The sequence below is a fragment of the Chlorocebus sabaeus genome, chromosome 5 (genome assembly GCF_047675955.1).
Source record: "Chlorocebus sabaeus isolate Y175 chromosome 5, mChlSab1.0.hap1, whole genome shotgun sequence".
Classification (NCBI taxonomy): domain Eukaryota; kingdom Metazoa; phylum Chordata; class Mammalia; order Primates; family Cercopithecidae; genus Chlorocebus; species Chlorocebus sabaeus.
Window position 1 is genome coordinate 86,578,277 of NC_132908.1, and position 27,564 is coordinate 86,605,840.

Genomic DNA, 27,564 nt, shown 5'->3' on the forward strand with positions numbered 1-27,564 from the left:
GCAGCTCTTAGCTTCTGGTGGTTGAGGGGTGGGGTAAGAAATAATAAATAAAAATGTGCAAAACAGAAGACAACAGTGACGAGTGATTAGGGAGATGATGAGTGAGTGAGGGGAAGGTCCCTGCCTCCCAGAGATCACTGAGTACCACTGAGCAGAGGCAAGGAGGAGGTGTTCGGGTTACTGGGGAAGAGTGCTCCACAGAGGCTCAGCCAGGCAGGGGCCCCGCTGGGGGTGGGGGTGGGGGTGGGCCTGGCCTGTTGGGAGGAGCCAGGAGGTGAAGGTGGGGGTGGGGGTGGGGGTAGGCCTGGCCTGTTGGGAGGAGCCAGGAGGTGAAGGTGGGGGTGGGGGTGGGCCTGGCCTGTTGGGAGGAGCCAGGAGGTGAAGGTGGGGGCTAACTTCTTCCCAAGGTCCCTCTGACTGCCAGGCTGAGGATGAACTGTGGGGCCCAGGTGGGAGCTGAGATGGAGAAGGGCTTTTCTAGAAGGAGGAGCTGGGAGAGAGGCCAGGTGGATGTGGAATCTCTAGGACTGAGGACCTTGAAGCAGCAGACAGAGCGGCAGCTCAAGGCAGTCTCCTTCCAGATCTGAGTGCATGGAGGAGCACAGGGTCCGAAGCTACCCTGAGCTGGGGTGGAATCTCGCTCCGCCCCTTCTGAGCAATGTGGCCTTGGTGGGGCCGATGGAGTTGCCTGTCCTGTAGGTGACTGCTGGCCCCCAGGCTTCGACAGGGTTAAATGAGATGGTGTTGGGAACAGGGCCCCCAAAATCTGGCCATAAATAAAATCTCTGCAGCACTGTGACATGTTCATGATGGCCATAACACCCACGCTGGAAGGTTATGGTTTACCAGAATGAGGGCAAGGAACACCTGGCCCACCCAGGGCAGAAAACTGCCTAAAGGCGTTCTTAAACTACAAACAATAACATGAGCGATCTGTGCCTTAAGGACATGCTCCTGCTGCAGATAACTAGCCCAACCCATCCCTTTATTTCGGCCCATCCCTTCGTTTCCTATAAGGAATACTTTTAGTTAATCTATAGAAACAATGCTTACCACTGGCTTGCTGTTAATAAAATACCTGGGTAAATCTCTGTTCAAGGCTCTCAGCTCTGAAGGCTGTGAGACCCCTGATTTCCCACTCCACGCTCTATATTTCTGTGTGTGTGTCTTTAATTCCTCTAGCGCCCCTGGTGAGGGTCTCCCCAACCCAGCTGGTCTCGGCAAGATGGTGTGTGGCTCCCACTGGGGAGGCCCCCAGTTACTGGCACTGTCATCATGATGCCCACCGAACAAAGTGGGCCAAGCCCAGAGGCAGCCAAAACCACATCTTTCTGCACAGAAGGGAAACTGAGTCCGCGAGCTCAGGGCAAGGGCACCAGGCCCATATGCTGGCCTTCATCTGTCCTCAGCTCCTCCCTGCGGGCACAAGCGGGGGCAGGTGAAGAATCTTCCACCCGAGAAGTGTAAGAGTAGGGATATGGGGGCGGGGAGCGCGGGCCTGCTCTGTGTATAAACAACCGGGCGGCAGGAAGGATGCCAGGGCCCGCAGACACCAGCTGCCTCCGAAGTCCCGCCGCCCCGCGCCTCCATGGAGCCGCCTCCGAAGCGCAGCGTGGCCGTGTCCGCCGTCTAGAGGGTGGAGTCGCAGGGAGCCCCTCGCTCTCCAGCCGCGAAGCCCCCGCCGGGGCCTGCAGGTGGCAGCCCGCGAGCCGCCCGCGCACGCGGGTTCTCTGTTCCTTTTTTCTCCTCAACCACTGGGGTTAAAAAAAAAAAAAGCTAAAGCCACCTGTTTTGTTTTTACACGTGTCGCGGCTTGGATTTCGGCCAGGCCTTTTGTGGTGACGGGAAACCCAGGACAGGCGCCCCGGCCCAGGGGCGCGGCCGGGCGGACTCCGGGGCGCGCAGACTCGGCCCCGCGTGCCATGAACCTCCGCGCCGGAGGCGGCAGCAGCGGGCGCCGCGGATCAGCGCAGCGGGGCGGCCGGGCGGATCCAGCGCAGCCGGGAGGCCGGGCAGATGCGGGGCGGCGCGGCGGCGGTCAGGTGAGCGGCGCGGGGCTGGCGGGGACGGGCGGGGAGGGCGGCCCGCCCGGCGCGGGGCCTCGAGAGCTCGGCCGCCCGGCCCCGGGGACCCCGCCGCTGCTCCGGCGTCCACACCAGCTGCGTGCGGGGCACCCGGGCGGCCCAGGGGACCCGCGTGCCTGTGCCCCCTTCCTGGGCTGCTCCGAGCCTCAGTTTCCCCATCTGTGGAATGGGGGGTGGGACAGACCTGCCCCGCGAGGAGCCCGGGACACCAGGGTACCCCAGCGAGCTCCTGCGGGCGTGGTAGGTGGGGGAGGCACAGTCCTGGGGCGGCTTCTCCCTGCAGCAGGTGGCGAACCCACGGCCAGGCTTCCGTGGCGAGCAGCCCTAGAGGAATGACCGTCCTGTCCCTGAGAGCCCCTGGGCCCTGGCAGGCGATCCAGGTATGGGCAGACAGGGCGCTGTTGACTCCGCACACCGCGGTGACTTCTCAGGTTCTGGGGGTGGCAGCTGCAGTGATGACACCACTTCCTGGTGGTCACACCGCGGGCAGGACGCGGGAGGCCAGCTCCATGCATCCCGAGTGTCCTGAGCTTCAGCCCAGGGTCCCCCTGTGCCCCGGAGCCCCGCCGGCTGTTCTTCTGTTTCCTTTCATTGCTAAGTTGTGGAGTCCTCCCGGATGAGAGCAATGGGCTCTAGAGGAGGGGCTGGGGGTGGCCTGACCTCTGCTTTCATTCTCCCACTTCCTGCCTGCTTCTTAGGCCAAGTCCGACATCTGGGTGCAGAACTGGTGGGTGAGCCTGGTGGGAAGAGCGTTCTGCTCAGGGTCGGCCACTGTGGTCAGCATCCCCAGGTCAGCGTGTGGGGAGAGGCTAAGGCTGTGAGGCCAAAGGCCTTCCCTCATTCATCCCCTGCCCATGCGCCAGGCCTGGGGCTGGCACTGACTCTCAGTAAATAGGCAAATAAAAGATGCCTTTTTTCCACAGCCCAGAGGAGAGCTTGTAGCCAAGAGTACAGCTGCTGGGCAGAGCAGAGGTGTCCATGCCAGCGTGCCTGCTTTGACGCTCCTCTGGCCCTGTTTTAAACAGCAGGAGGTTTCCAGGGGCTGCCCCAGGCGTAGCTCCTGCACCCTTTTTCCTGGACTGGTCACCATATGTGATGACAGTGCCAGTCTGTTCTGAGCAGCTCTGGGCTCCTGGCTTCACTGACATCATACACAAGTCCTTAGCCCTTCCATCCACCCCACAAAGTAGGTGTTCCCTCTGATTTATAGGCAAGAAAATGGAGAACCAGAGTCTAAATCAGGGCTGATTTATTTTTATTTTTATTTTTTTTTGAGATGGAGTTTTGCTGTGTTTCCCAGGCTGGAGTGCAATGGCACAATCTCAGCTCATAGCAACCTCCACCTCCCGTGTTCAAGCAATTCTCCTGCCTCGGTTTTCCTGATTAGCTGGATTACAGGCGTGCACCACCATGCCCAGCTAATTTGTTTGTATTTTTAGTAGAGACAGGGTTTCACCATGTTGGTCAGACTGGTTTTGAACTCTTGACCTCAAATGATCCACCCGCCTCAGCCTCCCAAAGTGAGCCACTATGCCCGGCCATGATTCTTTTTTTTTTTTTTTGAGACAGACTCTCGCTCTGTGCCCCAGGCTGGAGTGCAGCGGCGCGATCTCGGCGCACTGCCAGCTCTGCCTCCCAGGTTCACGCCATTCTCCCACCTCAGCCTCCCGAGTAGCTGGGACTACAGGCGCCCACCACCACGCCTGGCTAATTTTTTTGTATTTTTAGTAGAGACGGGGTTTCACCATGTTAGCCAGGATAGTCTCAATCTCCTGACCTTGTGATCCGCCCGCCTCGGCCTCCCAAAGTGCTGGGATTACAGGCTTGAGCCACTGCGCCCAGCCGTGCCCAGCCATGATTCTTAAAAGTAATGGTACTAGGCCAGGCGTGGTGGCTCCCACCTATAATCCCAGCACTTTGGGAGGCTGAGGCAGGCAGATCACCTGAGGTTAGGTGTTCCAGACCAGCCTGGCCATCAGAGCGAGACTCTGTCTCTACAAAAAGTTAAAAAACATTAGCTGAGTATGGTGGCACACACCTGGAGTTCCAGCTACTTGGGAGGCTAATATGGGAGGACCCCTTAAGCCCAGGAGCTTGAGGCTGCAGTGAGCTATGATCGCACCACTGCACTCCCGCCTGGGTGACAGAGCCACACCCTGTCTCAAAAAAAAAAAAAGAGTAATAATGATAAGTCGTAATCAGTATTTATTGGGTGCTTACTATGTACTGGCCAGTGTTCTCTGAACTTAGTAGTAACTACTTTAATCTTGATAATAACCCTGTATGGTACTATTGTAATCCCCATTTGAGACATGAGAGAATGGAGGCAGAGAAAGGTTTATCCACTTACCCAAGGTCACGCAGCTAGGAGCTGGCAGAGCTGGGATTCAAGTTGGGCGTGTCTGTCTTGTTACCATGAGACTATTGGTATCATCAGTCAGAATCTTTTTTTTTTTTTTTTTTTTTTTTGAGGTGGAGTCTCGCTCTGTTGCCCAGGCTGGAGTTCAGTGGCTCAATCTCGGCTCACTGCAGCCTCCGCCTCCCGGGTTCACGCCATTCTCCTGTCTCAGCCTCCCGAGTAGCTGGGACTACATGTGCCCGCCACCACGCCCGGCTAAATTTTTTGTATTTTAGTAGAGACCATGTTGGCCAAGATGGTCTTGATCTCCTGACCTCGTGATCCACCTGCCTTGGCCTCCCAAAGTGCTGGGATTACAGGTGTGAGCCACTGCGCCCGGCCCATATTTATGTAAAATTTAGTAGAGATTGGTCCTCACTGCATTGGGTCTGGCCTAATGCCGTCCTCCTGCCTTGGCCGTCCAGAGTGCTGGGATTAGAGGTGTGAGCTACCACGCCTGGCCCATTACTGTTATTTTCAGATAGCCCTGATTTAGTCTCTGGTTCTCCATTTTCTTGCCTATAAATCAGGGAGAACACGTACTTCCTGGGGTGGATGGAGGGGTAAGGACTTGTGTATGTCAGTGAAGCCAGGAGCCCAGAGCTGCTGAGATCTGCCTGATCTTCTCAAGCCCAGGGAGTCAGAACTGTCAGTCACTTTACCAAGTGTATCTGCTGGGGAGGCTGGGAAGTTATGTGATACACAAAAATGAGGCTCCCCATTCAGGAAGAAGGAGGAGTGATGTTGGGACGGCCTGATTTCTCCTGTGTCCTGGGTGCTCCCTGGGAGACTGGGGAGGTGCTGGCATCGGGCAGCTGCCTCTGACTCTGTGACCCACCCAAAGTCATCAGGTAATAAGAGAAAGAGGTGGGACTGGGGCCCACGCCCCTTGTGTCTTCCCGGTGCCTCCCTGTTTGGGTCCATGGGCAGCCTGTCAATGGGTGCTGGATCCTTTTGGGCTGGCGTGCAGGTGCCCAACCCACACTCCTTCCCCACAGGCACAACAGGCAGGACAGGTCCCATAGGTGGTGTGGAGTCTTGCCCAGTTGCAGGGTAGCCATGTGGGGCTGGGGTGGCCTCCTTATCCCACTGCCAGTGAGGCAATGAGTTCAAATCCCAGTTCCCCCAGGCCACAGTGTGACTCTGAGCAGGGCCGTCCCTTCTGGGCTCAGCTCTCTTTCTTTTGGGAGAAGGGGCAGAGGATAAATCATAGGATTGTTTCTTCTATTAGTGAATTATTTCAGGCTGTAACAGGTGTAGTGAAAGCATAACTAACACTGACGAGGTTACTGAACAACTTTAAAAAGACACCTCCGACTTCCTATAACATCAACCGACCTTACGGCGAGCTTACTTTGTACTCAGTCTCTGTTAACTCATTTCACCCTCACAATGGCCCATTACGGATGGGGAAATGGAGGCAGGGAGGCTAAGGAATGTGACCCAGGAAGTTACGTGGGAGGGCTGCATGCAAACTGCCTCTACTCCCACCCCATCCAAAGTCCCTTCCTCCCTGCCAGGAGCCATCAGCCCTGTGTGTTCTGCAGTTTTCTGAGCCTCAGAGCGGGAAAAGAGTGTTCCTTTTTTTTTTTTTTTTTTGAGACGGAGTCTAGCTCTGTGGCCCAGGCTGGAGTGCAGTGGCCGGATCTCAGCTCACTGCAAGCTCCGCCTCTCGGGTTCACCCATTCTCCCGCCTCAGCCTCCCGAGTAGCTGGGACTACAGGCGCCTGCCACCTCGCCCGGCTAGTTTTTTTGTATTTTTTAGTAGAGACGGGGTTTCACCGTGTTAGCCAGGATGGTCTCGATCTCCTGACCTCGTGATCCGCCCGTCTCGGCCTCCCAAAGTGCTGGGATTATAGGCTTGAGCCACCGCGCCCGGCCGAAAAGACAGTTCTTGATTCTTAGCTTCTGCCACGCGGAGAGCTAGGCCCTTCCTGCCTGTTTCCTGGGCTCCTGAGGCACAGAGCCATGGGCCTGGTTCAGCTCATGTTGCTCATCCCAGGATCAGAGCCCAGGCCAGAGAGCCTGGATGCATTTGTAGGGGCTTCTCCGTGTGCTGGCAGGGAACCCTCCCAAGATCCCCCACTGCTGGTATGGGGAAGGTGGGCCCTCCTCACCCACATGTGGCAGAGAGGATGGGCCCTGGCACTGTCCCCAGGTGTCCAACCCTGAGTCCTGAGACAGGGGCTGTGGTTTCAGGCTCTGACAAGGAAGCACGTTTTGTTGGGGGGGCGCAGGAAGGAGGAACCCATTTCTGGGAGGTCTGTCTCACAGGAGCAGGCATATGGCAAGCTAGAGTGGGGCTGAGTATCTGGGGCTGAGGCCTAGAGAGAATCCCATAGCTAGCTCTAGGGCTGGAGCTCTGCAACGTTGGGCCAGAGGACCCTGTGCTGGGAAGGAAGATGGGCCACATGCCCTCATGGGACCCTCATTGTCACCGTGAGCTGTTTCCAAGGGGACACCACCAGTGGGGGCCTGGGCGGGAGGCAGCTGAGGTGTTTCCGGAAAAGGCTGAAGATTGAGGCTGTGGTGTGAGGACTACCCACTTTAGGGAAATGAAAGAGGCCAGCCTCACCCCAGACACCCCAGTGTGGTTGGGGAAAGGGGATGGTCCGTGGTGAGCCTGGTACCTGGGGACTCATCCTGGCCCTGCCTGGCCCTCAGGTGGGATGCTATGGAATATGATGAGAAGCTGGCCCGGTTCCGGCAGGCGCACCTCAACCCCTTCAACAAGCAGTCTGGGCCAAGACAGCATGAGCAGGGCCCTGGGGAGGAGGCCCCGGACGTCACTCCTGAAGGTGGGTGCTGGTGGGAGTCAGGGTGGGAGCTGGGCAGGTCTCTGACCGCGTACGTGGACCCCCCCGTCTTCCTGCTGCCCCCTGTGTAGCCCTGACTTTCCCACGGAGCCGGCACCTGCTGGCTCCTTTCTTTTACCCGTGTGTTCTGTGGTTCTGTGGTTTGTTTCTGTGTCCCTACTAGAATTCACACTGCGAGAGCAGGATTTGTGCCTGACCTGTCCCCGCAGTATCCTAGGGCGCAGCACGCAGTAGGTGCCCAGGGAACATTTGCTGAGTGAGGTCCGCTGAGACCTGGTGACGGGGAGGTTAGCTGAGGGAACGTGCTCTGGGTTCCCTCGTCTGAAGGTGGCATGAGCCTCAGAAACTGCAGATGAGGCCATCAGGGAGTAGTGCTCAGAGCGGGGCAGCTGCAGAGACGGCCTGGACTCAACACTGGGGTTCGTGCACTTTGCCATGTAGCCATCCAGTGGTTTTTCTGTCATCCCCATGGTCATCCATGAGGTGTCTGCCTTAGAAATGGGATGTTTCTATAATGCTATCTCGAGGACCTTTTGGCACTGAGTATCATTGCACCTCCTCCTTTCGAATGTCTCTTTCCCGTCTGCACAAGGCTATGGGCTCCTCTGAATGCAAACTGGACGGCGTGCAGATCTGAGTGGTGCCCAGCTCCCACAGTGCCTCCTTTCTGTGCGGCTTCCTGAATCCCTTTCCCACTCCTGGCTATCTCAGCTCCTCCCTAGGGGGTGGGAGGCAGGAGGTAGCAGCTGACCCTCCACACCTGTCCCTGTCTTCCCCCAGAGGCCCTGCCTGAGCTGCCCCCTGGGGAGCCAGAGTTCCGCTGCCCTGAACGCGTGATGGATCTCGGCCTGTCTGAGGACCACTTCTCCCGCCCTGTGGTAAGGTTTCGGATCTGGAAAGGGAGTGGGGCTGAGGGAGCCCCCAAGGCAGGAAGGGCCGGGGTTTCCATGTTACTCCCTCCCAGATGGCAGGACGGCGTCCTGTGGCTGGGGTTTAGCCTCACTCCATTGTCAGGCTCAGCAGCCCCCACCTCAGCCAGGGCTCCTGGCTTTGAATCTGAGGCCTGCATGACACCACAGACCCCCACCCTCAGAGCCTGAGTGAAGGCAGGTTGAGACAGCCGGGGATTGGGGTTCGTGAACCTGGGGCTTCTCCTATCCCCTGAGCTCCATGTCTTCATGTAGCAAATGTGCAGAGAGTCGGTTCCCTCTGGGGTCCTTGAGGTCCTGTAGACTTGCTGAGAGTCAGGGTGTGGGAGGTAAGGGGGAAGCCGCTTGTCTTCCTCCTACTGACCAGTCGGTATTACAGGGCCACTCTTGTTTGTTCTGTATTTTGTTCCATGGAAGCCTTGTGTTGAAGAAGAAAAGGGGGAGGCTATAATGATTTTTTTAAAAAGTTTGAGGCCGGGCGCGGTGGCTCACACCTGTAATCCCAGCACTTTGTGAGGCCGAGGCGGGTGGATCACGAGGTCAGGAGATTGACGTCATCGTGGCTAACACGGTGAAACCCAGTCTCTACTAAAAAATAGAAAAAATTAGCCCGGTGTGGTGGTGGGCGCCTGTAGTCCCAGCTACTCGGGAGGCTGAGGCAAGAGAATGGCGTGAACCCGGGAGGCAGAGCTTGTAGTGAGCCAAGATCAGACCACTGCACTCCAGCCTGGGCAACAGAACGAGACTCTGTCTCAAGAAAAAAAAGTTTGAAAACCTTTTATTTTTACGCAAACCATCTCCAACTTTTGAGAGAAACATTACGGTAACATTGAAATGTAACTTTGAAATGATCTGGGCCAGGCACGGTGGCTCATGTCTGTAATCCCAGCACTTTGGGAGGCCGAGGCAGACGGATCAGCAGGTCAGGAGTTCGAGACCATCCTGGCTAACATGGTGAAACCCCATCTCTACTAAAAATACAAAAAATTAGCCAGGCGTGGTGGCGGCGCCTGTAATCCCAGCTACTCAGGAGGCTGAGGCAGGAGAATTGTTTCACCTAGGAGGCGGAGGTTGCAGTGAGCCAAGATCGCGCAGCTGCACCACTCCAGCCTGGGCGATAGAGCGAGACTCCGTCTCAAAAAAAAAAAAAAAGAGAGACTTCATATGTGTGTTTCGTATCTTTTTTTTTTTTTCTTTTTCTTGAGATAAGGTCTCTCTCTGTTGCCCCTGCTCTGGACTACAGTGGCGCGATCATGGCTTACTGCAGCCTCGACCTCCTGGGCTCGAGCGATCCTCCCACCTCAGCTTCCTGATTAGCTGAGACTACAGGTGTGCACTACAATGCTCAGATAATTTTCCCTTTTGTTTATAGACACGGGGTCTCGCTTTGTTGCCCAGGCTGGTCTCAGGCTCCTTAGCTCAAGTGATCCACCCACCTCCGCCTCCCAAAGTGCTGGCATTATAGGTGTGACCCACTGCACTCAGCTTGTTTCGTGTATTACAACATTTTGAGCACTTCCTTTAGGCCACAGACTGAGCTGCAAGGGGGAGGGGAGGGTGCCACCTCCCTTTTGCCTGGGTCTCAGAGCCCAGCAGCCTGGAGGAGGAGGATGGCTCCTGAGGGCGGGATCCAGGCCCCCAGCTCTGAGACCTGATCCCGTCTTCCCCAGGAGCACCAGAGTGTTCTGAGTCTGGGGCCTTGCTGGGCCCTGAGCCCCCTGGTCATTATGTGGCGAAAGCAGCCGGAAGTGCTGGGACTGGCTCTTGGCATCTGCCTGTGCTTGGCAGTTAAGCTGGAGGCCACTTACTCTCCTTCACGACAGCAAATGTCATTTCCCTAGCTTTCCTCCAAGAGGAAACTCTTCAGAAGTAAGTGAAGTGACGTCACAAAAAAGCATCTGGATTTCTCAAAGAAGGAAGTTGTCTTTTGAAAAGCATCTTTCAAACATTAGATTTTCAGAGGCCCGTGGGCAGACAGGTCGGGCTGGGATTGCACAGCACCAGGTGGACCTTGACCGTGCTGCCACCTTTCCTGTCCTTGAGCAAGTCCTCAGTGCCCTCTGGCTTCAGTTTCCTTCTCTGGGTGAGGGATGTCGGGGTCTGCTCTGGGCCTGTCTCGGTGGATGGGCCTTAACAGGGAGATCCTGCAGGGTGGGTATTTGACTGCCCCTACCCCCAACCTGGGCAGGGTCTGTTCCTGGCCTCTGACGTCCAGCAGCTGCGGCAGGCGATCGAGGAGTGCAAGCAGGTGATTCTGGAGCTGCCCGAGCAGTCTGAGAAGCAGAAGGATGCCGTGGTGCGTCTCATCCACCTCCGGCTGAAGCTCCAGGAGCTGAAGGTGGGTGTGGGGCTGCCCCACCGTGGGGCAGCCTGGGGCCGAGGCCAGGACTGTGGAACCAGGAGGACCCTGCAGCCTCTGGATGCCTCTCAGGTGGTGGTCTCCCTCTCGGCCACAGGGGCTGGGGTAGAAAGGCTCCAGACAGGCAAGGTGGAAGATGGGCCCTCCCCCCACTGCGGGAGGTTTCCCTGTTAGTCTAGAGCCTCCTGTTGGAAGGAACAGAAACCCAACCTTAAGTAGCTCAAACCAGAAAGAAAAATGTATTTTCTTGGTGACTGGAAGGTCCTCCAATGTCAGGAATCTTGTTGTCTCCCAACTCGACTTTCTGTGTCTGATCCAGCCTCAGGCAGGCTTTCCAAAACTGTGTGGTGGCAGAGATGGTCCCGGCAACCACACCTTGCTTTCCAGCGGCCGAGCCTCCTGTGCAGATGACAGCTGCCTTTTCTCAGTGGTCATAGCAGGAACCTCAGGCTTGGCCGGGCGCGGTGGCTCACGCCTGTAATCCCAGCACTTTGGGAGGCCGAGGCGGGCGGATCACAAGGTTAGGAGATCGAGACCATGGCGAAACCCCGTCTCTACTAAAAATAGAAAAAATTAGCTGGGCGCAGTGGCGGGCGCCTGTAGTACCAGCTCCTCGGGAGGCTGAGGCAGGAGAATGGCGTGAACCCGGGAGGCGGAGCTTGCAGTGAGCCGAGATTGCGCCACTGCACTCCAGCCTGGGCGATAGAGCGAGACTCCGTCTCCAAAAAAAAAAAAAAAAAAAAAAGGAACCTCAGGCCTGACTTTCATTGGCCCGTCCTGGGCCCACCCCTGACCTGATGACAGTGACTGGCCAGTTCTGGGTCATGTGCCCACCCCTTACCCAATGACAGTGGCTGATTGGCTAGTTCTGGGCTGTGTGCCCACCCACTGAAGCAAGCGGGTGAGCTGAGTTCCTCCCTGAGTGAGCCACATGACCTGGACAAGGACGGGTGGTGTCTTGAAGGTGACAACAAAAGAAGGTGGGGGTCCCAGGCCACAGATGTTCCTGATGCAGTCCTTGGGTCTGTGTGTGCTTTCGCCTGGCTACCCTGTGTCCCCTGTGCTGATTCATGAGTCCCTGGGAATGCAGAAAGTAGAATATTCATTAGGAAACAGGTAAATTGGTGGTAACAAAAAAAAACCCCAAAACATAGTGGCTTAGAGAAGATATGTTCGTTTCCTCATGTAAAAATCCCACGGGTGGTCTGGGGCCCCTATGGCAGCTAATGGTGTTGGAGAGGGCCTCCTTTTCCATTGCCCTGCACCTAACTGGCAGAAAGCGGGAGGGGCAGAGGCCGCGTCGCTCCTGCTCACACGCCCGTGGCCCAGCGCAATCCCACACAGCACGTCGCTGCAAGGGATGCTGGGAAAGGTAGCAAAGGATGCTAGGAAAGGTAGCAAGGGATGCTGGGAAAGGTAGCATGTGACCTTGGTGGTGCTTGTCCAGCTGATCATTGTTTACTGTGAAAGGGAGAAAAGGGACGTGGCGTTGTGCTGAAACTCAGAATCTCTGCTCTAAATGGTGCCTGGAAGAAATAAGCTGAGGGGCTTGTGCGAAGGGAAAGGAACTTCAGCCCAGCTCACCTGTGACCCCTCCCTGACTCACCCTCTGCAGGACCCCAATGAGGATGAGCCAAACATCCGAGTGCTCCTTGAGCACCGCTTCTACAAGGAGAAGAGCAAGAGCGTCAAGCAGACCTGTGACAAGTGTAACACCATCATCTGGGGGCTCATCCAGACCTGGTACACCTGCACAGGTGGGCCGAGACCCAGATGAGGGGGCTCATCCAGACCTGGTACACCTGCATGGGTGGGCCGAGACCCAGATGAGGGGGCTCTTCCAGACCTGGTACACCTGCACGGGTGGGCCGAGACCCAGATGAGGGGTGAGGAATGAGAGACTCCCCTGGGCTCACGTTCAGATCTGAGCTGTCCAGTGTGGTGGTCACCAGCCAAACATGGCCAAAGTTAAATTAACTAAATATGCATTTCCTCAGTTGTGCTGCCTGCATCGGACAGTGCTGTTCTGGATGAGAAATTAAACTAGTAAATTACATGGTGTGTCAGTTTGTACAGTGAAGAAAAAGGGAAAAGAACTAGCACGTGTTAAGGTAGAGCGAATGTGACTTTAGGGCAGAATGTAAAGGTATCATGTGACCTTTTTTTTTTTTTTATACGGAGTCTCACTGTGTCGCCCAGGCTGGAGTGCAGTGGCCGGATCTCAGCTCACTGCAAGCTCCGCCTCCCGGGTTCACGCCATTCTCCTGCCTCAGCCTCCCGAGTAACTGGGACTACAGGCACCTGCCACCACGCTTGGCTAATTTTTGGTATTTTTAGTAGAGACGGGGTTTCACCATGTTCGCCAGGATGGTCTCAATCTCCTGACCTCGTGATCCGCCCGCCTTGGCCTCCCAAAGTGCTGGGATTACAGGCTTGAGCCACCGCGCCCGGCATCATGTGACTTTTAAGCAAAAACTTGAAGGTCAGGGAACAAGCCAAGAGAATATCTAGGGAGGAATGTTCTGGTGGGGGCAGCTGTGTGTACAAAGCCTGAGGGGCAACTCCGTGGTTGATGTGTCCCGTGCCTTGAGGAGAGGCAGAGAGCCAGGTGTGGCTGCAGCTCTGTGTCAGGGGAGGTGAGCTCAGGGTGGTCAGGGCTTTTCTTTAAGTGCAGTGGGGGCCACAAGTGGGTACTGGACATACTTGGGCTTTAATAGGTTACCCTGGGTGCTGATTGAGCTTGGACTGAAGAGAGAGGTGACTGAGGAGAGGAGGATGACTCTGATTGGGTTGGGACAGGTGGTGGGAGTGAGGAGTATCTAAGTACAGTGCCAGCTGAAGGTTTGGAAACGGAAAGTAACAGATGAGAAAATTGTCTGACTGGGTGCAGTGGCTCTCACCTGTAATCCTAGGGCTTTCAGATGCGAAGATGGGAGGATCACTTGAGCCCCAGAGTTCGAGGCTGCAGTGAGCTCTGATCGCACCACTGAACTCCAGCCTGGGCAACAGAGCAAGACCTTGTCTCTTAAAAAGTACAAAACAAAACAAAACGAACAAACAACAGAGATAGAAACCCATCAGGGTAACTCATGATATTTAAGGGTGGAGCTGCTGAAACGGAGATGGGAAGCTGAGGGCTTGGGAGGGAGGGCGGGGTTTCGTTTGTCCATTTGGACAGGTTGGGTCTGGTGTTGGGAGTGGCAGGTTGGCACTGGACATGTGAGACAATTGGAGGACAAGGTCTGGGCCACCTTTGGGGCAAGGCTCGGGCCAGGGACAAGAGGATCTTTGAGGTTCTAAGGCTTCCCTTGGTGCCAGGAGGTCTTAGATTGATCTGGGCCTTGGAATGGAACCCATGGGGAGGGGGCAAGGCCATCTGAGGGTGGCCTGGGCTGCAGGTGCACCCTTCCCACTTTTGAGAACCGTGTGTCCTTCCACCCTAGGGTGTTATTACCGCTGTCACAGCAAGTGCTTGAACCTCATCTCCAAACCCTGTGTGAGCTCCAAAGTCAGCCACCAAGCGGAATACGAGCTGAACATCTGTCCTGAGACAGGGCTGGACAGCCAGGATTACCGCTGTGCCGAGTGCCGGGCACCCATCTCTCTGCGTGAGTGGTGGCAGGGAGAGAAGAGGGTGAGGGAGCTGTTCCTGGCGGGGGAGCTGGGTGTACAGGTGTGTAAGGACACGTAGGTCAGACAGCTGAGTGAGGCCCTGGGGCAGTCCCTCTTGTTACCCTTGGGAAGTGACAAGGGTCTGTTGCTGCCGTTTTTTCATTTCTCACTGAAGCAGACACAGGTTCCAAGCATTCTGTAACTCGCCCAGATCACTGAGGAGCACCTGGAGGGCTGGGACCCAGCCTCCGCCTTCCCGTGTGAAAGCCTCATAGACGGGGACCGGGGAGAAGTCACACAGTTGTCATGCACATGCGTGTCAGCTCTTCTTTCTAGAGAGTTGCTGGTGTTAATTCATGAAGTCTCTGCCGCAGTCCTACAGTGAGGCCCTGTTTATATCCCATTTTACTGATAAGAAAACAGGTCAGTGAGATGCTGGGACCGTCTGAGATCTTGTGGCTGAGGATAGGATGAGTCAGGAGGGAACCCTTGGCCTGGTGGCTCTCTCCCTGAGGGTTGTGGTCCATGGGAGGACAGACCATGAGGCTGGAAAGCTGAGTGGGGCTTTGGTGAGGCAGGGACACTCATGGCCCCCTGACCCTGCAGGGGGTGTGCCCAGTGAGGCCAGGCAGTGTGACTACACCGGCCAGTACTACTGCAGCCACTGCCACTGGAACGACCTGGCTGTCATCCCTGCACGGGTGGTGCACAACTGGGACTTTGAGCCTCGAAAGGTGGGAGTTGGAAGGTGGGGGCATCCCGCTGGAGAGGGAGAGCAGGAAGGAGGATGGGGTTGTGGAGCCGGTGTACCCCGGGGTGTGTGCTGCTGGCTGCACGGGCCCTGGGTGGGTGTGAGAGGTGTCACCCGGCCATGCCTCGCAGGTATCTCGGTGCAGCATGCGCTACCTGGCGCTGATGGTGTCTCGGCCCGTGCTCAGGCTCCGGGAGATCAACCCTCTGCTGTTCAACTACGTGGAGGAGCTGGTGGAGATTCGCGTGAGGCTGGAGCCCTGGAGTGGGGGGCAGGGGCGCTGTGTCAGATGGGCCCTAGGGCTGGGCCAGTACCCTCTTCTCCTCTGGGCCATGGGAGGTTCTGAGCAGAGGAGGGAGGCCACCTGCTTAGGGTCAGCTGGGCACCGTGGCTGCCCTTTTGGTTGAAGATGCTGGAACCGTGTCCAGTAGTGATCTGATGCCAGGCAAGAACGCAATATTAAATTTTCTAATAGCCACATTAAAAAAGTAAAAAGGGCTGGGCACGGTGGCTCAAGCCTGTAATCCCAGCACTTTGGGAGGCCGAGGTGGGTGGATCACTTGCGGTCAGGAGTTCGAGACCAGCCTGACCAGCATGGTGAAACCCCATCTCTACTAAAAATACAAAATTAACCAGGTGTGGTGGTGCATGCCTGTATCCCAGCTACTTGTGAGGCTGATGCAGGAGAATCACTTTCACCCGGGAGGCGGAGGTTGTTGTGAGCTGAGATCGTGCCACTGCACTCCATCCTGGGCAACAAGAGTGAAACTGTGTCTCAAAAAAAAGTAAAAAGAAATAAGTGAAGTTAATTTTAATAGTATATTTTATTTAGCCCAATATATCCAAAATATTATTTCAACATGAAATCAATGTACATTTTTGAGATAGTTACATTCTTCTTCTTTTTGTGCCATGTCTTTGGCTCTAGCATGTGTCCTCTGCTGAATCTCACTGCAGGGCAGTCACTTCTATGTGCTCCATGGCTGTGCGTGGCTGGGGGCCACTCTCTTAGCCAGCGGTGAGGGAGGAGGTAGGGCGGGAGCCGAGGGCAGACGGGAGCTGCAGTCCCGGCAGGACGTGACGGCGTCTCACGCGAGGTGGTGAAAGGAGTCAGGTCCCGTTTTACCCAGGAGGAGACTGTGGCAGCAAGTTGAGTTGCCAAGGCCAGGGCTGGGGAGGCAACTGGGATTTCTCTGGAAGTTTGGCTTGGTCCTGAGGCTGCTGGCTGCCAGACAGTTGTCTGCCTGTGGGGCCGGGTGAGGGCAGAGGGAACGGAGGGTTTTCTGGGCCACGGTAAGCGAGCCTCACGGTCCTGCCCAGTCCGGGAGCTGTGATTTTGGGCTTTGGTGAAGCACTCAGATCTCGGCCCACCCGGGTGTGAGGCGAGACGTCTGTGAGCAGGGCTCCCTGTGTGGCCCACACTGGGGCAGCCCTGTGTCCTGGCTGAGGAGGCCTGCCTGCTCCCGCCTTGTTTGCAGAAGCTGCGCCAGGACATCCTGCTCATGAAGCCGTACTTCATCACATGCAGGGAGGCCATGGAGGCTCGCCTGTTGCTGCAGGTCAGACTGCCAGCGGGACTGGCGCCCCATGGGAAGCGCAGCCAGGGCAGTGAGGCTCCTCCGGCTCCAGTCTTTTCCAGACAGCTTGTGCATGGAGTGCCTTTAGCAGAGGGTCTCCTCACCATGGTCCCAAGGAACAAAGCAAACAGGCGTTCAGCCCACAAAAGAGTTCTCCCATTAGTTCAGTTCGGGAAACCCTGTGGCCTTTATGTGAATCTCCACAGGGGTGGGTCCAGCCCAGCCCTCCTCAGGCCAGTTGACCACAAAAACAATTTTCAAGGTTCATCTAATTATTTATTCAACAGATACAGATGTTCTAGATTCTGGAACAGTGAACGGAACAGGCAGGAAGGCTTGCCCTTAGAAAGTGCCTTTCAAGTAGGGAAGACAAGAAAAACAAGTTGTGTGTTGGCGGGGTGAGCTGTGTGACAAGACAGAGAAGGAAGGGTGGGGAACACGGGGGTGCAGTGTGGCTGGGAGGGGCTGCATTGGGGAGTGGAGGGCGGCGGCTACACGGGTCAGGAAATGTGGCCCAGGCCCATCTTCCCCTGTTGGCTTCCTGGGGCTCCTGGATTCTACTCCTGGGGCCCAGACCCTTCTGTAGCTCGTTTCTCTGGACACCCGGGCCCTGACTGCTGGAGCGACCATGGGTGGGCAGTGGGAGGGGCCCTCCCCAGTGCAGCGGTCAGAGCTGCTGGGACTTGGCAGCTCCAGGATCGGCAGCATTTTGTGGAGAACGACGAGATGTACTCTGTCCAGGACCTCCTGGACGTGCATGCCGGCCGTCTGGGCTGCTCGCTCACCGAGATCCACACGCTCTTCGCCAAGCACATCAAGCTGGACTGCGAGGTGGGCCTCTGCCCGAGGGCCGCTTTTCTCCAACCCCAGCCCTGAGGGGGGATTGGCAGGAGAAGCAGCCCAGCCCAGTGTGTCCCTGGCCTCGGAGTGCCCAGAGGAGCTGGCACTGACATGCCCGTGCCCCAACCCCACACTGTTCCCCCCAGCGGTGCCAGGCCAAGGGCTTTGTGTGTGAGCTCTGCAGAGAGGGCGATGTGCTGTTCCCGTTCGACAGCCACACGTCTGTGTGCACTGACTGCTCTGCCGTCTTCCACAGGTGGGTGTGGCCTGTGCCCTGCACTCAGGGGCTGGGGCTCTGCCCCGTCCTCTGGGGAGCTGCCCCTTGGCCTCCGGTAGGATGATGCCGTGGGAGCTGGCACTGCTACCCCAAGAGAGGGGAGACGTAAAGACTCTGACTCACAGGGCCTTTGCTGACCCTGAGATACGAAGTCAGACCCTGATGTCTGTGACTAAATGAGAAGTTCCCTTAGGAGCAGCACCTGGGGGATGAGGGGGCTGCCCCTTCCCAGGGCCATCCCGGACCAGCCCCTGAAACTCCAGCTTGGTTGGTCTTGGATGTGTTCACAGCATCCCAGCTGCTCCCTTTCTTCACTAGGATTGAAGTCACTCTTTCAGGGTTAGGATAGACTAGAGATTCCCAAACTTATAGTTCCTGTCACCTTTTAATGTCTCAGTAATTTTTTCAAAGTGTTTCTAAGCCAAAAGAAATTCCTGGCTGGGCACGGTGGCCCACGCCTGTAATCCCAGCACTTTGGGAGGCCGAGGTGGGCGGATCACAAGGTCAGGAGATCAAGACCATCCTGGCTAACCCAGTGAAACCCCGTCTCTACTAAAAAATACAAAGAACTAGCCGGGCGAGGTGGCAGGCGCCTGTAGTCCCAGCTACTGGGGAGGCTGAGGCAGGAGAATGGCGTGAACCTGGGAGGCGGAGCTTGCAGTGAGCTGAGATCTGGCCACTGCACTCCAGCCTGGGCCACAGAGCGAGACTGCGTCTCAAAAAAAAAAAAAAAAAGAAATTCCTAACACTGATTTATTACGTACTTATGTTCTCTCGTTTTTTTTCCTAGCCACTAGACCAACAGGGAAAAATATTTATGTTCAAACAACTTTATAAGTATTTATATCCTAAAGATTTAGTGGCTCTTTGGAAAAATAGTATACAGAAATTAGAAGAAAAACATTTTAATTTCATTCTTCAGTAAGTACTTACTCATGATACGAGTGCACCTTTTGGGCCCCACACATCTTCCAGACCTGGAATCGGATGGAACACTCCCCCACAGTTTCTGTCCCCTGAGTTTAGCCTGGAATTTGCTACTTTTCATAGCAACTGCTGAAATCCCAGTTCTACAGAGCTAAGGTCACACAGACGGGACCGTGGCAGAAACTAAGGTGGAGACTGACTCACTTGAGCTAGTCGTTTGCTCAGTGTCTGACAGATGGTGATTACCGCTGTGTTCTGTTTAAAAGTTGGAACTAGGCTGCAGTGCCCCAGGGTTCCCTGATGCCCAGTTTGGGAGCCGGGGAGGTGCCAGGCACGCTGGGATGGGAACAGGTGGGAATCGTGAGGAAGGGCTCAGTCTGGCGCGGTCACCTGGCTCAGCCCCTCAGCTGTGTGAACTGGGACCTGTGTGGTCGGGGGATAGCAGGGAACGTGAGGACCCCCTGGAGGTCCACATCTGCACGCCGGGAAGCGCTCTTCACACGGCCATACAGTCATTTGCATCTGGGTGCAGACCCCGATTCTGCCCTTTGGTAGTGGCTGTAGAGGGGATGACAGGAGCTGATCTAGGATGCTTGGGGGGTTCAGTGCTGGAGTTTCCTGTGCAGAGAGCCCCAACCTGTTTCTGCCCCCAGGGACTGCTACTACGACAACTCTACCACGTGCCCCAAGTGTGCCCGGCTCAGCCTGAGGAAGCAGTCGCTCTTCCAGGAGCCAGGTCCCGATGTGGAGGCCTAGCACTGAGGAAGAGTGCTGGGCACCCTGCCTGGCCCGCCGGGACCCACCCTGCCAACGTCAAGTTGTTCGTCCTGCTCTGGAGACCGCTGGGGTGTGGCCCCTGGACCCCTCCACCCCTGCTGGGTGGGCAGTGTCGAGGACCGTTGTCTCCCAGGTGCTTGCTGGGACTCGAGGCGGCTGCACCTGGGTGTGCTGCTGTGAGGGGTCATTGCGTGGCCCCCATCCTTCCCCCAATGGGCAGGGAGTTGGGGGGACATCTCACCTCCCCCATGGCACAGAACCCGCCACACCCCTAGACCAGGGCATCTGGGCCCTAGAGATTCCACAGCTCCCGTCCTGGCCACCCTGGAAACTCATCAGGCCAAGAATCCAGGAGAGCTTCAGAGGAGTGTTGAGTAACACCTGAGGATGTGGCTGCGCACACGCAGCCAAGGGCTGAGTCTCACCTGCAGTGGGGTTTCGGCTCGGCCTGGAGGCTCCATCCCTTTCAGCCACTTGTCGCCTTGGGGACTTCTGGTTGTCCCCAGCTGGGGCTGTTCACAGTTGTCACCTGTAGACCTGCCTCTACCCTGGCCTGAGATTCAAAGGCCTCATTGGGTGGTCAGTCCAGTGGGGCTACCTGTTGTTTCTGTAGAACAGCAGGGAAGGGGGCCGTGGAGCTTTTCCCTGCTGGGTGCTCCTGCCTTGGCCCAGCCCCTTTCCTGGTGCTCCAAGCTAGGAGGCCATGGCCCCCAGCCTGAGGAGGGTGTCCTAGCCTCCAGGTGTGGAGCAGGGACTGTGTGCTGTGGGAGGTCTCAGTTCCTGGCCTCCAGGTGTGGAGCAGGGACTGTGTGCTGTGGGAGGTCTCAGTTCCTGGCCTCCAGGTGTGGAGCAGGGACTGTGTGCTGTGGGAGGTCTCAGTTCCTGGCCTCCAGGTGTGGAGCAGGGACTGTGTGCTGTGGGAGGTCTCAGTTCCTGGCCTCCAGGTGTGGAGCAGGGACTGTGTGCTGTGGGAGGTCTCAGTTCCTGGCCTCCAGGTGTGGAGCAGGGACTGTGTGCTGTGGGAGGTCTCAGTTCCTGGCCTCCAGGTGTGGAGCAGGGACTGTGTGCTGTGGGAGGTCTCAGTTCCTGGCCTCCAGGTGTGGAGCAGGGACTGTGTGCTGTGGGAGGTCTCAGTTCCTGGCCTCCAGGTGTGGAGCAGGGACTGTGTGCTGTGGGAGGTCTCAGTTCCTGGCCTCCAGGTGTGGAGCAGGGACTGTGTGCTGTGGGAGGTCTCAGTTCCTGGCCTCCAGGTGTGGAGCAGGGACTGTGTGCTGTGGGAGGTCTCAGTTCCTGGCCTCCAGGTGTGGAGCAGGGACTGTGTGCTGTGGGAGGTCTCAGTTCCTGGCCTCCAGGTGTGGAGCAGGGACTGTGTGCTGTGGGAGGTCTCAGTTCCTGGCCTCCAGGTGTGGAGCAGGGACTGTGTGCTGTGGGAGGTCTCAGTTCCTGGCCTCCAGGTGTGGAGCAGGGACTGTGTGCTGTGGGAGGTCTCAGTTCCTGGCCTCCAGGTGTGGAGCAGGGACTGTGTGCTGTGGGAGGTCTCAGTTCCTGGCCTCCAGGTGTGGAGCAGGGACTGTGTGCTGTGGGAGGTCTCAGTTCCTGGCCTCCAGGTGTGGAGCAGGGACTGTGTGCTGTGGGAGGTCTCAGTTCCTGGCCTCCAGGTGTGGAGCAGGGACTGTGTGCTGTGGGAGGTCTCAGTTAGGCGATGGGATCCTACAGGGGTCTGGTGGCATTTCTCGGAACCAGATTTGCCTGAGGAACTCTGTTCTGCTGCCTGTGGAGGTCTCTAGATAGCTCGGAAACGACCAGCCAGTGGCCTTTTGTTTGGGGGCCTGAGGTCAAGAGCTGAGAGTATTTGCTTGACAGCCCATTCAGGAAGATCAGGGCAGGGGCGTGTGGGAGGTCCCTCACTCCACAGGACAGAGGCCCCTGGACAGCAGAGGAAACCTACAGCTCTGGGTGAGGGGACACTTGGCTTTGGTGTTTGCACTTTACAGATCCTGCGGTCCACGAGGGGCCTCAGGAGAGGACATGTCAGGACATGGCTTCCCAGCCTTCTACCTTGGGAAGTAGGGGTGCTCCTGTCTGTCCTTTTCCCCCACACCCCGGACTGCACTTGGCTGTTGGTGCACATGGTTGGCACACATGGTGGGCAGAGGGCAGAGAAAATGTCACTGCTTGGATATTTGTCCCCTTTGACCAGGAAGCCCAAGAGGAGACACCTCAGCCAGCAGAAAGGCCACCCAGCTCACTGACTCATTCCAGGAGCGGGAGAGACGGCAGGGTCTCCTCTTTGCCCTCCGCCATCAGGAAGGGGATGGTGTCCTCTTCCGACTGTGGTGGCTTTAGGCGAGGTTCTTACTGTCTGCTCTGCCTCGGTTTCCCCATCTGGAAAATGGGGGCAGGGGTACTGACCTACCTCAGGCGGCAAGGTGAGCAGGGAACACGTTGGAGTCCTTTAGAGAGTGTGATGTGAGGTTGGATCAACAGTGTGGGTTCTTGTCCTGCTTCCCCTTCCTCTTTGGGGCTGAGGAGGGGGTTAAAGGCCAAATGCTGTTTCCCAACACCCCGAAGTCTGCACACGTCTCGTGATTGCACCACACTTCTGTCATACGGATATTAGCCATTCCGAAATCTGTGTATGTCATACAGATATTAGCCATTCCGAAATCTGTGTGATCAACTTCACATTATCCAAGTTACAAATCACTGTGTCCATAGAAAAACTATGCTGGCATTTGGTGGACAAAGGGTTGGGCCCCTTTAATTTTTACCTCCACCCAGCATCTCCCCCACCTGCCCCTTCTGGGTGACACAGTCTGTAAACAGAATCATGTATGGGTCTTTGTCTGAGTCTGTAGCACAGCAGGAAAAGCCCAGCAAGGACCCAGTTTGCACCGTCAGCACCCACACCATGGGTGGTCCCACAGCACGGGACCAAGCTGGCCTGAGGGATGCCCAGTTGTAACAATGCTGCTGTCACTGTCTCATTAAATGTATGTCCTTTCGCCTGGTGTGTGTGTGGTGAATTGGGGACAAAGTAAGAGAAATTGGTTTGTTGACATACAAGTCATTTGCAGGCTTAGGAAAGACAGCTTTTGCCATCCAGTGGGGTTGAGTGTAATATGGTGTGAGGTGAAATAACACGTCCTGATCGGTTGGGAGAACGACCTGTGGTGGTGTCACACAGACTTGTTGAACATCTCCGGGCTTAAGCTGTTCTCCTGCCTCTGCCTCCCGAGTAGCTGGGACTACAGGTGCATGCCACCACGCCCAGCTAACTTTTTGTATTTTTAGTAGAGACAGTGTTACCATGTTGGCTAGGCTGGTCTCAAACTCCTGGCCTCAGGTGATCTGCCTGCCTCGGCCTCCCAAAGTGCTGGGATTACAGGCGTGAGCCACGGCGCCCGGCCAGGCATCAGTTTTTCTTAAGTGTCAGATGTCCTTCCAGAAGGGCGTTCCCACCGACAGTGTATGACAATGCCCATTACCCTATAGCCTCAACAACAGATTGTGTGGTCATACCTTTCCATGCAGTGTGAGAAATGTGTATTTGTCATTTTAATTTGCATTTCTCTAATCATGAGTGAGGTCAAACTTCTCATATGTTTCAGGATCTAATTTATTTATGAATTATTGTGCCCATTTTTTCGATTGGGTTCTTGGTATTTTTTCTTCTTAATCTTCTGAGTTTCTCACATATTGGGGATATTAGCCTGTTATTTGTGAGATGTAAATATTTTCTTTATGAATTGCCATTTGACTTTGTGGTATTTTCTTTCCTATGGCAAAGTTTTATTTTGCTTACATTTTTATATGGTCACATTGATTAATGTTTATTTCATCTAAGTTTTAATGTCTGGAAGGGCTAGTCTCCCCTCTGCAATTTTTCTTTTTCTTTTCTTTTTTTTGAGACGGAGTCTCGTTCTGTCACCCTGGCTGGAATGCAGTGGCGCGATCTTGGCTTACTGCAAGCTCCACCTCCCAGGTTCATGCCATTCTACTGCCTCAGCCTCCCGAGTAGCTAGGACTACAGGCACCCGCCACCATGCCCAATTTTTTGGTATTTTTTTTAGTAGAGATGGGGTTTCATGGTGTTAGCCAGGATGGTCTCGATCTCCTGATCTCGCAATCCGCCCGCCTTGGCCTCCCAAAGTGCTGGGATTACAGGCGTGAGCCACCGTGCCTGGCCTCAATTTTTCTTTTTTAACAAACGTCTTCTGCTGGGCATGGTGGTTCACACTTTCAATCCCTGCACTTTTGGAGGCCCAGGCTAGAAGATCACTTGAGTCCAGGAGTTCCAGACTAGCCTGGGCAACATATAGACTCCTTCTCTACCAAAATAATTAGCTGGGGGTGGTGGCATGTGCCTGTAGTCCCAGCACTCCAGAGGCTGAGGTGTGAGGATTGCTTGAGCTTTGGAGGTCGAGGCTACAGTGAGCCAAGATTGCGCCACTGCACTCTAGCCTGGATGATGGAGAGAGACCCTGTCTCAAAAAAAAAGTTTTCCTGGCGATTCTTACACATATATGAGCTTTTCAAAGCATATATTTAAATAACATTTTAATGACAAAATTTGATACTCTCAAGCATCAAAATGGAAATACCAACAGCAAGGTTTCCAGGGATGTCGAACACTGCAGAGTAGAGAGGCCTGGCTGGGTCTCCACTGTTGAGGTCGTCATGGTGCTTCTGCTTTATTCTGATTAACTTTTGGTTACACACATTGAAAAATGATCTAAGAGAGTTGTTTTGAACAGTGCTTTTTCTCATTGTACAGCTTCTGGTAGCAGTTTATTGCATCATCGATAGCTCTGGAAACTCTTAAGTTTTCATCATTAGGGTTGTTACTAGCAAGGACCTCCAAGCCAGCCTCGAAATGCGAGAGGGCTGCCGACAGTCTTCCTGTGGTTAACTGCCGCAGCGCCCAGGGACCATCTTCCCTCTCCTCCTCCCCCACTGCCGGCTCCTGTTCCAGCTGCATTAGTTCCTCATTTGAGAGATCTTCATGGGACTGCAGCAACTGGTCCACAGCAGCCTCAGCAACCTCTTCAAAGGCCACATTTCTGGCAAGGGTCACAATGGTTTTTTAAAGCTGTGCAATGTTATCTGCCTGGGAAAAATGCTGGGCCTGAACACACTCAGGCCAAATCTTCTCCCACACGCTGTTCATTATCGCTGGTTTGAGCTCCTCTCAAGTACAGCAGTGTTGTCCACAGCATCCATGATGCTGTAGTTTCTCCAAAATTCCCTGATCATAGCTGTATCCTCACCATCTGTTGCTTCTAGGATGTGCTCAAAAGTCTTCAGATAGTGAGCTTTGAAGGCAGAGGCTACACCTTGACACATGGGCTGGATCGAGTCAGTTGTACCGTCATGAATGTATTATACTCTTATGTTATCAGAAACATCGCTCAAATTTACAGGGTAGCATGACGCATTGTCTAGTATGAGCAACGCTTTGTTGGTGAGATTATTTTGGGCACAGTATTTTTCAACGGCAGGGCAAAAAAAGTAAGCGAACCATTCATGAAAGATGCTCCTGGTCCCCCAAGCTTTTCTGTTGGAGCGCCAAATCACGGGCAAATTGGGCTTCGAGTACCCCTTCAGAGCCCTGGGGGTTTCCAAGCGGTACACCAGTAAGGGCTTCAACTTCAAGTCCCCAGTGGCACTGCCACCAAGCAGCAGCATCAAGCGATCTTTGGATGACTTAAACCCTGGCTCAGCATTCTCCTCCTCGGAAGTGAACGTTTCTTCGGGCATTCTCTTCCAATCAAGTCCTGTCGCATCTACGTTAAAGACACCCGGGGGGCGTACTCACCTTCGATGATGCTTTTCAGCATTTCTGTGTACATGTTCTTGTTGCTGGGAACTGCGCTGTTTAACTTGAAGTGGGACAAACAGTGGCGCTCCTTGAATCTCACAAGCCACCCTTTACTCACACGAAGCCTCTCCGCTTGAGAGCTTTCGCCACGTTCACGCTGTAAGTCATCAAACTTAGCCTTCTGAACGATGGCGGCGTTCAAGGGCGCATTTCGCTGCCTCTGGTCTTCCAGCCACAAGCTCAGCAGCCGCTCCATACTCTCCATCACTGCACTTCGATGGCGAGTCAACCGTGAGGCTCTCAAAGGAGTAGCTATTTGAGAACTCGATTTGATTTTTTTCTTTACTATCTCAGATGGTCGCCACTGTAAAGACAGCAAGACCTAAGGCCTTTGCGATCTGACTGAGCTTCTCACCCACTTCAAATCGTCGTAACACTTCCAATTGGAGGTCAAGGGTAATCACTTTCCGTTCCCTTTTTGCACTAGGGATGACAGTTGCATCTGTGGGCCTTTTCCCAGGCCTTTCTGCCTCCAAAATGTCAGAAAATCACAGCGGTCTCAAGTGCAAGAAGGCTGTGGTTCCTCTACGTCCCCCTGCAGAACTCGGTAAACAGAAAACGAGGCTGCGAAGAGGCGCAGGCTGATGTCCTGGAGACGTGGACGGGTCGCCATGGGCAGGCCCAGCCCCACTGCCCAGCCCCGCTGCTTCACTGTCCACTCCGAGGAGGCCGCGCGGGTCTCCCGGTGCCGCTCCAGGTCCGCGTGCTGGGGCCGTGCGGCCGCAGGCACACACAAGCGGCCTGGGTTCTGGGGCTCCAGAGAAGGTTGCAACCAACCAAGCAGACAAACGGAACTCCGTGAGGGGGACCCTGCGGCAGCAACGTCCCGGGGCGGTTCTACTGCAGCGGAGGGCGGGCCGGGCGGCTGTTCGGTCTCGGGAGCTGCTTTCCGTGGAGGATCCCAGAAATAAGTGTGGATGCAGATGCCCGATTTAAGATAAGCCTAAAGGCGCTGGGTATCCCCTTAGCGCCCAGCTGTCTGGGCAGGACGAGGCTGCGCTCGCTATCAAAGACGAGGCTGCGCTCGCGATCAAAGCCTCGAACTGTCAGGCGACGGCGTGGACACCCAAGACGGGGCCCCAGCCGGCGCCGCGGCCCTGCTGCGCATGCGCGAGACCGCCTTGTGCTCGCGGGGCCGTAGGACCGCTCTCCCGTTGCGCATGCGCGCGCTCGGGCGGCACGGGGTCTGGGTCTGGGGATGTGGTACCGGCCGCTGGCGGCGGCTGGCAGTAGAGCGGTGGCCGGGCCACTGGCCTTGCTGTGGCGATGTGGTGGTCCAGGAGGCAGCAGGACGGCCAAGACCAGCGCGAGGGCCCTGGGCACGGCCCGGCAGGTGAGCAAGGAGGCGCTGTCCGCCGGTTCCGGGCGGCTGGTCTGCGCTGCACGACGCGTGACGCCATTCGCCTGCGCCGGCCGCGGGGGAGCGCGGGAGCGCGGCGGCCCTGACCCGGTCCGCACAGTGAGGCCGGCAGCCCCTGGCCGCAGCTTCCCGCCGCCCGCCTCCTCCCGGGCGCCCCCTCCGTCTCCAAACCCCTCTTCTCCCCGCTGCCTCTTCCACCCACTTGTTGCGGAATTCCCGGGGTTTCCTGGATGCCCGCTCACCTCGGACATCGGAACCGGGACCTGCAGCCTCCTTGCTGGGCTCTGTAGAGAGCCGGGCGTTGAGCGGTTTGCGCTTGAGTCCCACCTGCTCGCGAACCAACGTTGTGGCCCCGCGTGCCGGCCCGTTTCGTCCTGGGCTCGGCGGCATTCGGCTGTATCCACCTCACAGTTACTCAGTGGACCAGATACCATGAGAGGCGTGAAAGGGTTTTGCAAACTGTTCTTCATTCAGCGACCAGTCACTGTCCTAACAGCTAATACTGAGAGCTAAGGGCTTTACGCGGATTGTCTTACACTCGCCCTGTAGGTAGATGTGGCTGTAACCCTTTTGTAATTTATTGTATTATTTTTTAAATTTGGGGGCGGGGCCGGAGTCTCGCTGTGTTGTCTAGGCTGGAATCGAACTCATGGGCACAAGCGATTCTCCTGTCTCAGCCTCTGGAGTAGTTGGGACTACAGGCTTGAGCCACCGTGCCCTGCTCATAACCCTGTTTTTTATAGGGTTATGGTCTAAGGCCGGAATATTCTATATTTTAAGATTGCTTTATTTTTATGTTGCTACATCCCAGTGGGCAGCAGTAACGTTGAATTTTTTTTTCTAATGCAGAGTTTTTGAATTTTGATCCCAGAAAGCTGTCATGGTTTTCAGACAGTAGTAAAAGAAGAAGAAGGGTTCCATGAGTATTTCTGTCCTGTCTTCAGGAATGAACTTTCCCTTCATCTCCATTCATTTG

The 27,564-nt window shown here is 55.7% G+C and overlaps 3 protein-coding genes across 7 annotated transcripts in view; 2 read left to right on the forward strand and 1 right to left on the reverse strand.

Annotated features, from left to right (window-relative positions):
- The first annotated feature begins 1,577 nt into the window (after positions 1-1,577).
- On the forward strand, positions 1,578-20,220 carry DEF8 (differentially expressed in FDCP 8 homolog). 5 transcript variants are annotated; one of them, XM_038008089.2, is made up of 13 exons: positions 1,586-2,042; positions 2,368-2,586; positions 7,144-7,280; positions 8,079-8,176; positions 10,416-10,565; positions 12,202-12,343; positions 14,030-14,194; positions 14,805-14,932; positions 15,081-15,194; positions 16,428-16,508; positions 17,217-17,357; positions 17,513-17,622; positions 19,224-20,220. In XM_038008089.2, exons 1-13 carry the CDS (start codon positions 2,017-2,019, stop codon positions 19,324-19,326), a joined length of 1,614 nt encoding a protein of 537 aa, XP_037864017.1. In that variant the 5' UTR covers positions 1,586-2,016; the 3' UTR covers positions 19,327-20,220. The 5 variants fall into 5 exon arrangements, with proteins under 5 accessions (XP_037864008.1, XP_037864017.1, XP_037864015.1 ...); XM_038008087.2 differs by lacking the exon at positions 2,368-2,586 and having other exon boundaries at positions 1,612-2,042; positions 7,147-7,280; positions 17,268-17,357; XM_038008085.2 differs by lacking the exon at positions 2,368-2,586 and having other exon boundaries at positions 1,613-2,042; positions 7,147-7,280.
- A 3,670-nt stretch (positions 20,221-23,890) lies between these two features.
- CENPBD1 (Putative CENPB DNA-binding domain-containing protein 1) lies at positions 23,891-25,713 on the reverse strand (the record flags this gene model as incomplete). The annotated part of the gene is given in 2 exon segments (XM_007994453.3): positions 23,891-25,505; positions 25,507-25,713. Coding segments are annotated over 2 exon segments (579 nt in total), but the record flags the coding sequence as incomplete, so codon positions are not given.
- Positions 25,714-26,353: 640 nt separating this feature from the next.
- The window catches only part of LOC103233501 (mitochondrial inner membrane m-AAA protease component AFG3L1-like), a 29,703-nt gene continuing 28,492 nt past the window's right edge, over positions 26,354-27,564 (forward strand). The window contains 1 exon segment of the mRNA XM_038008068.2: positions 26,354-26,561. Within this exon segment, the coding sequence (XP_037863996.2) occupies positions 26,389-26,561 (173 nt within the window). The 5' untranslated portion in view covers positions 26,354-26,388.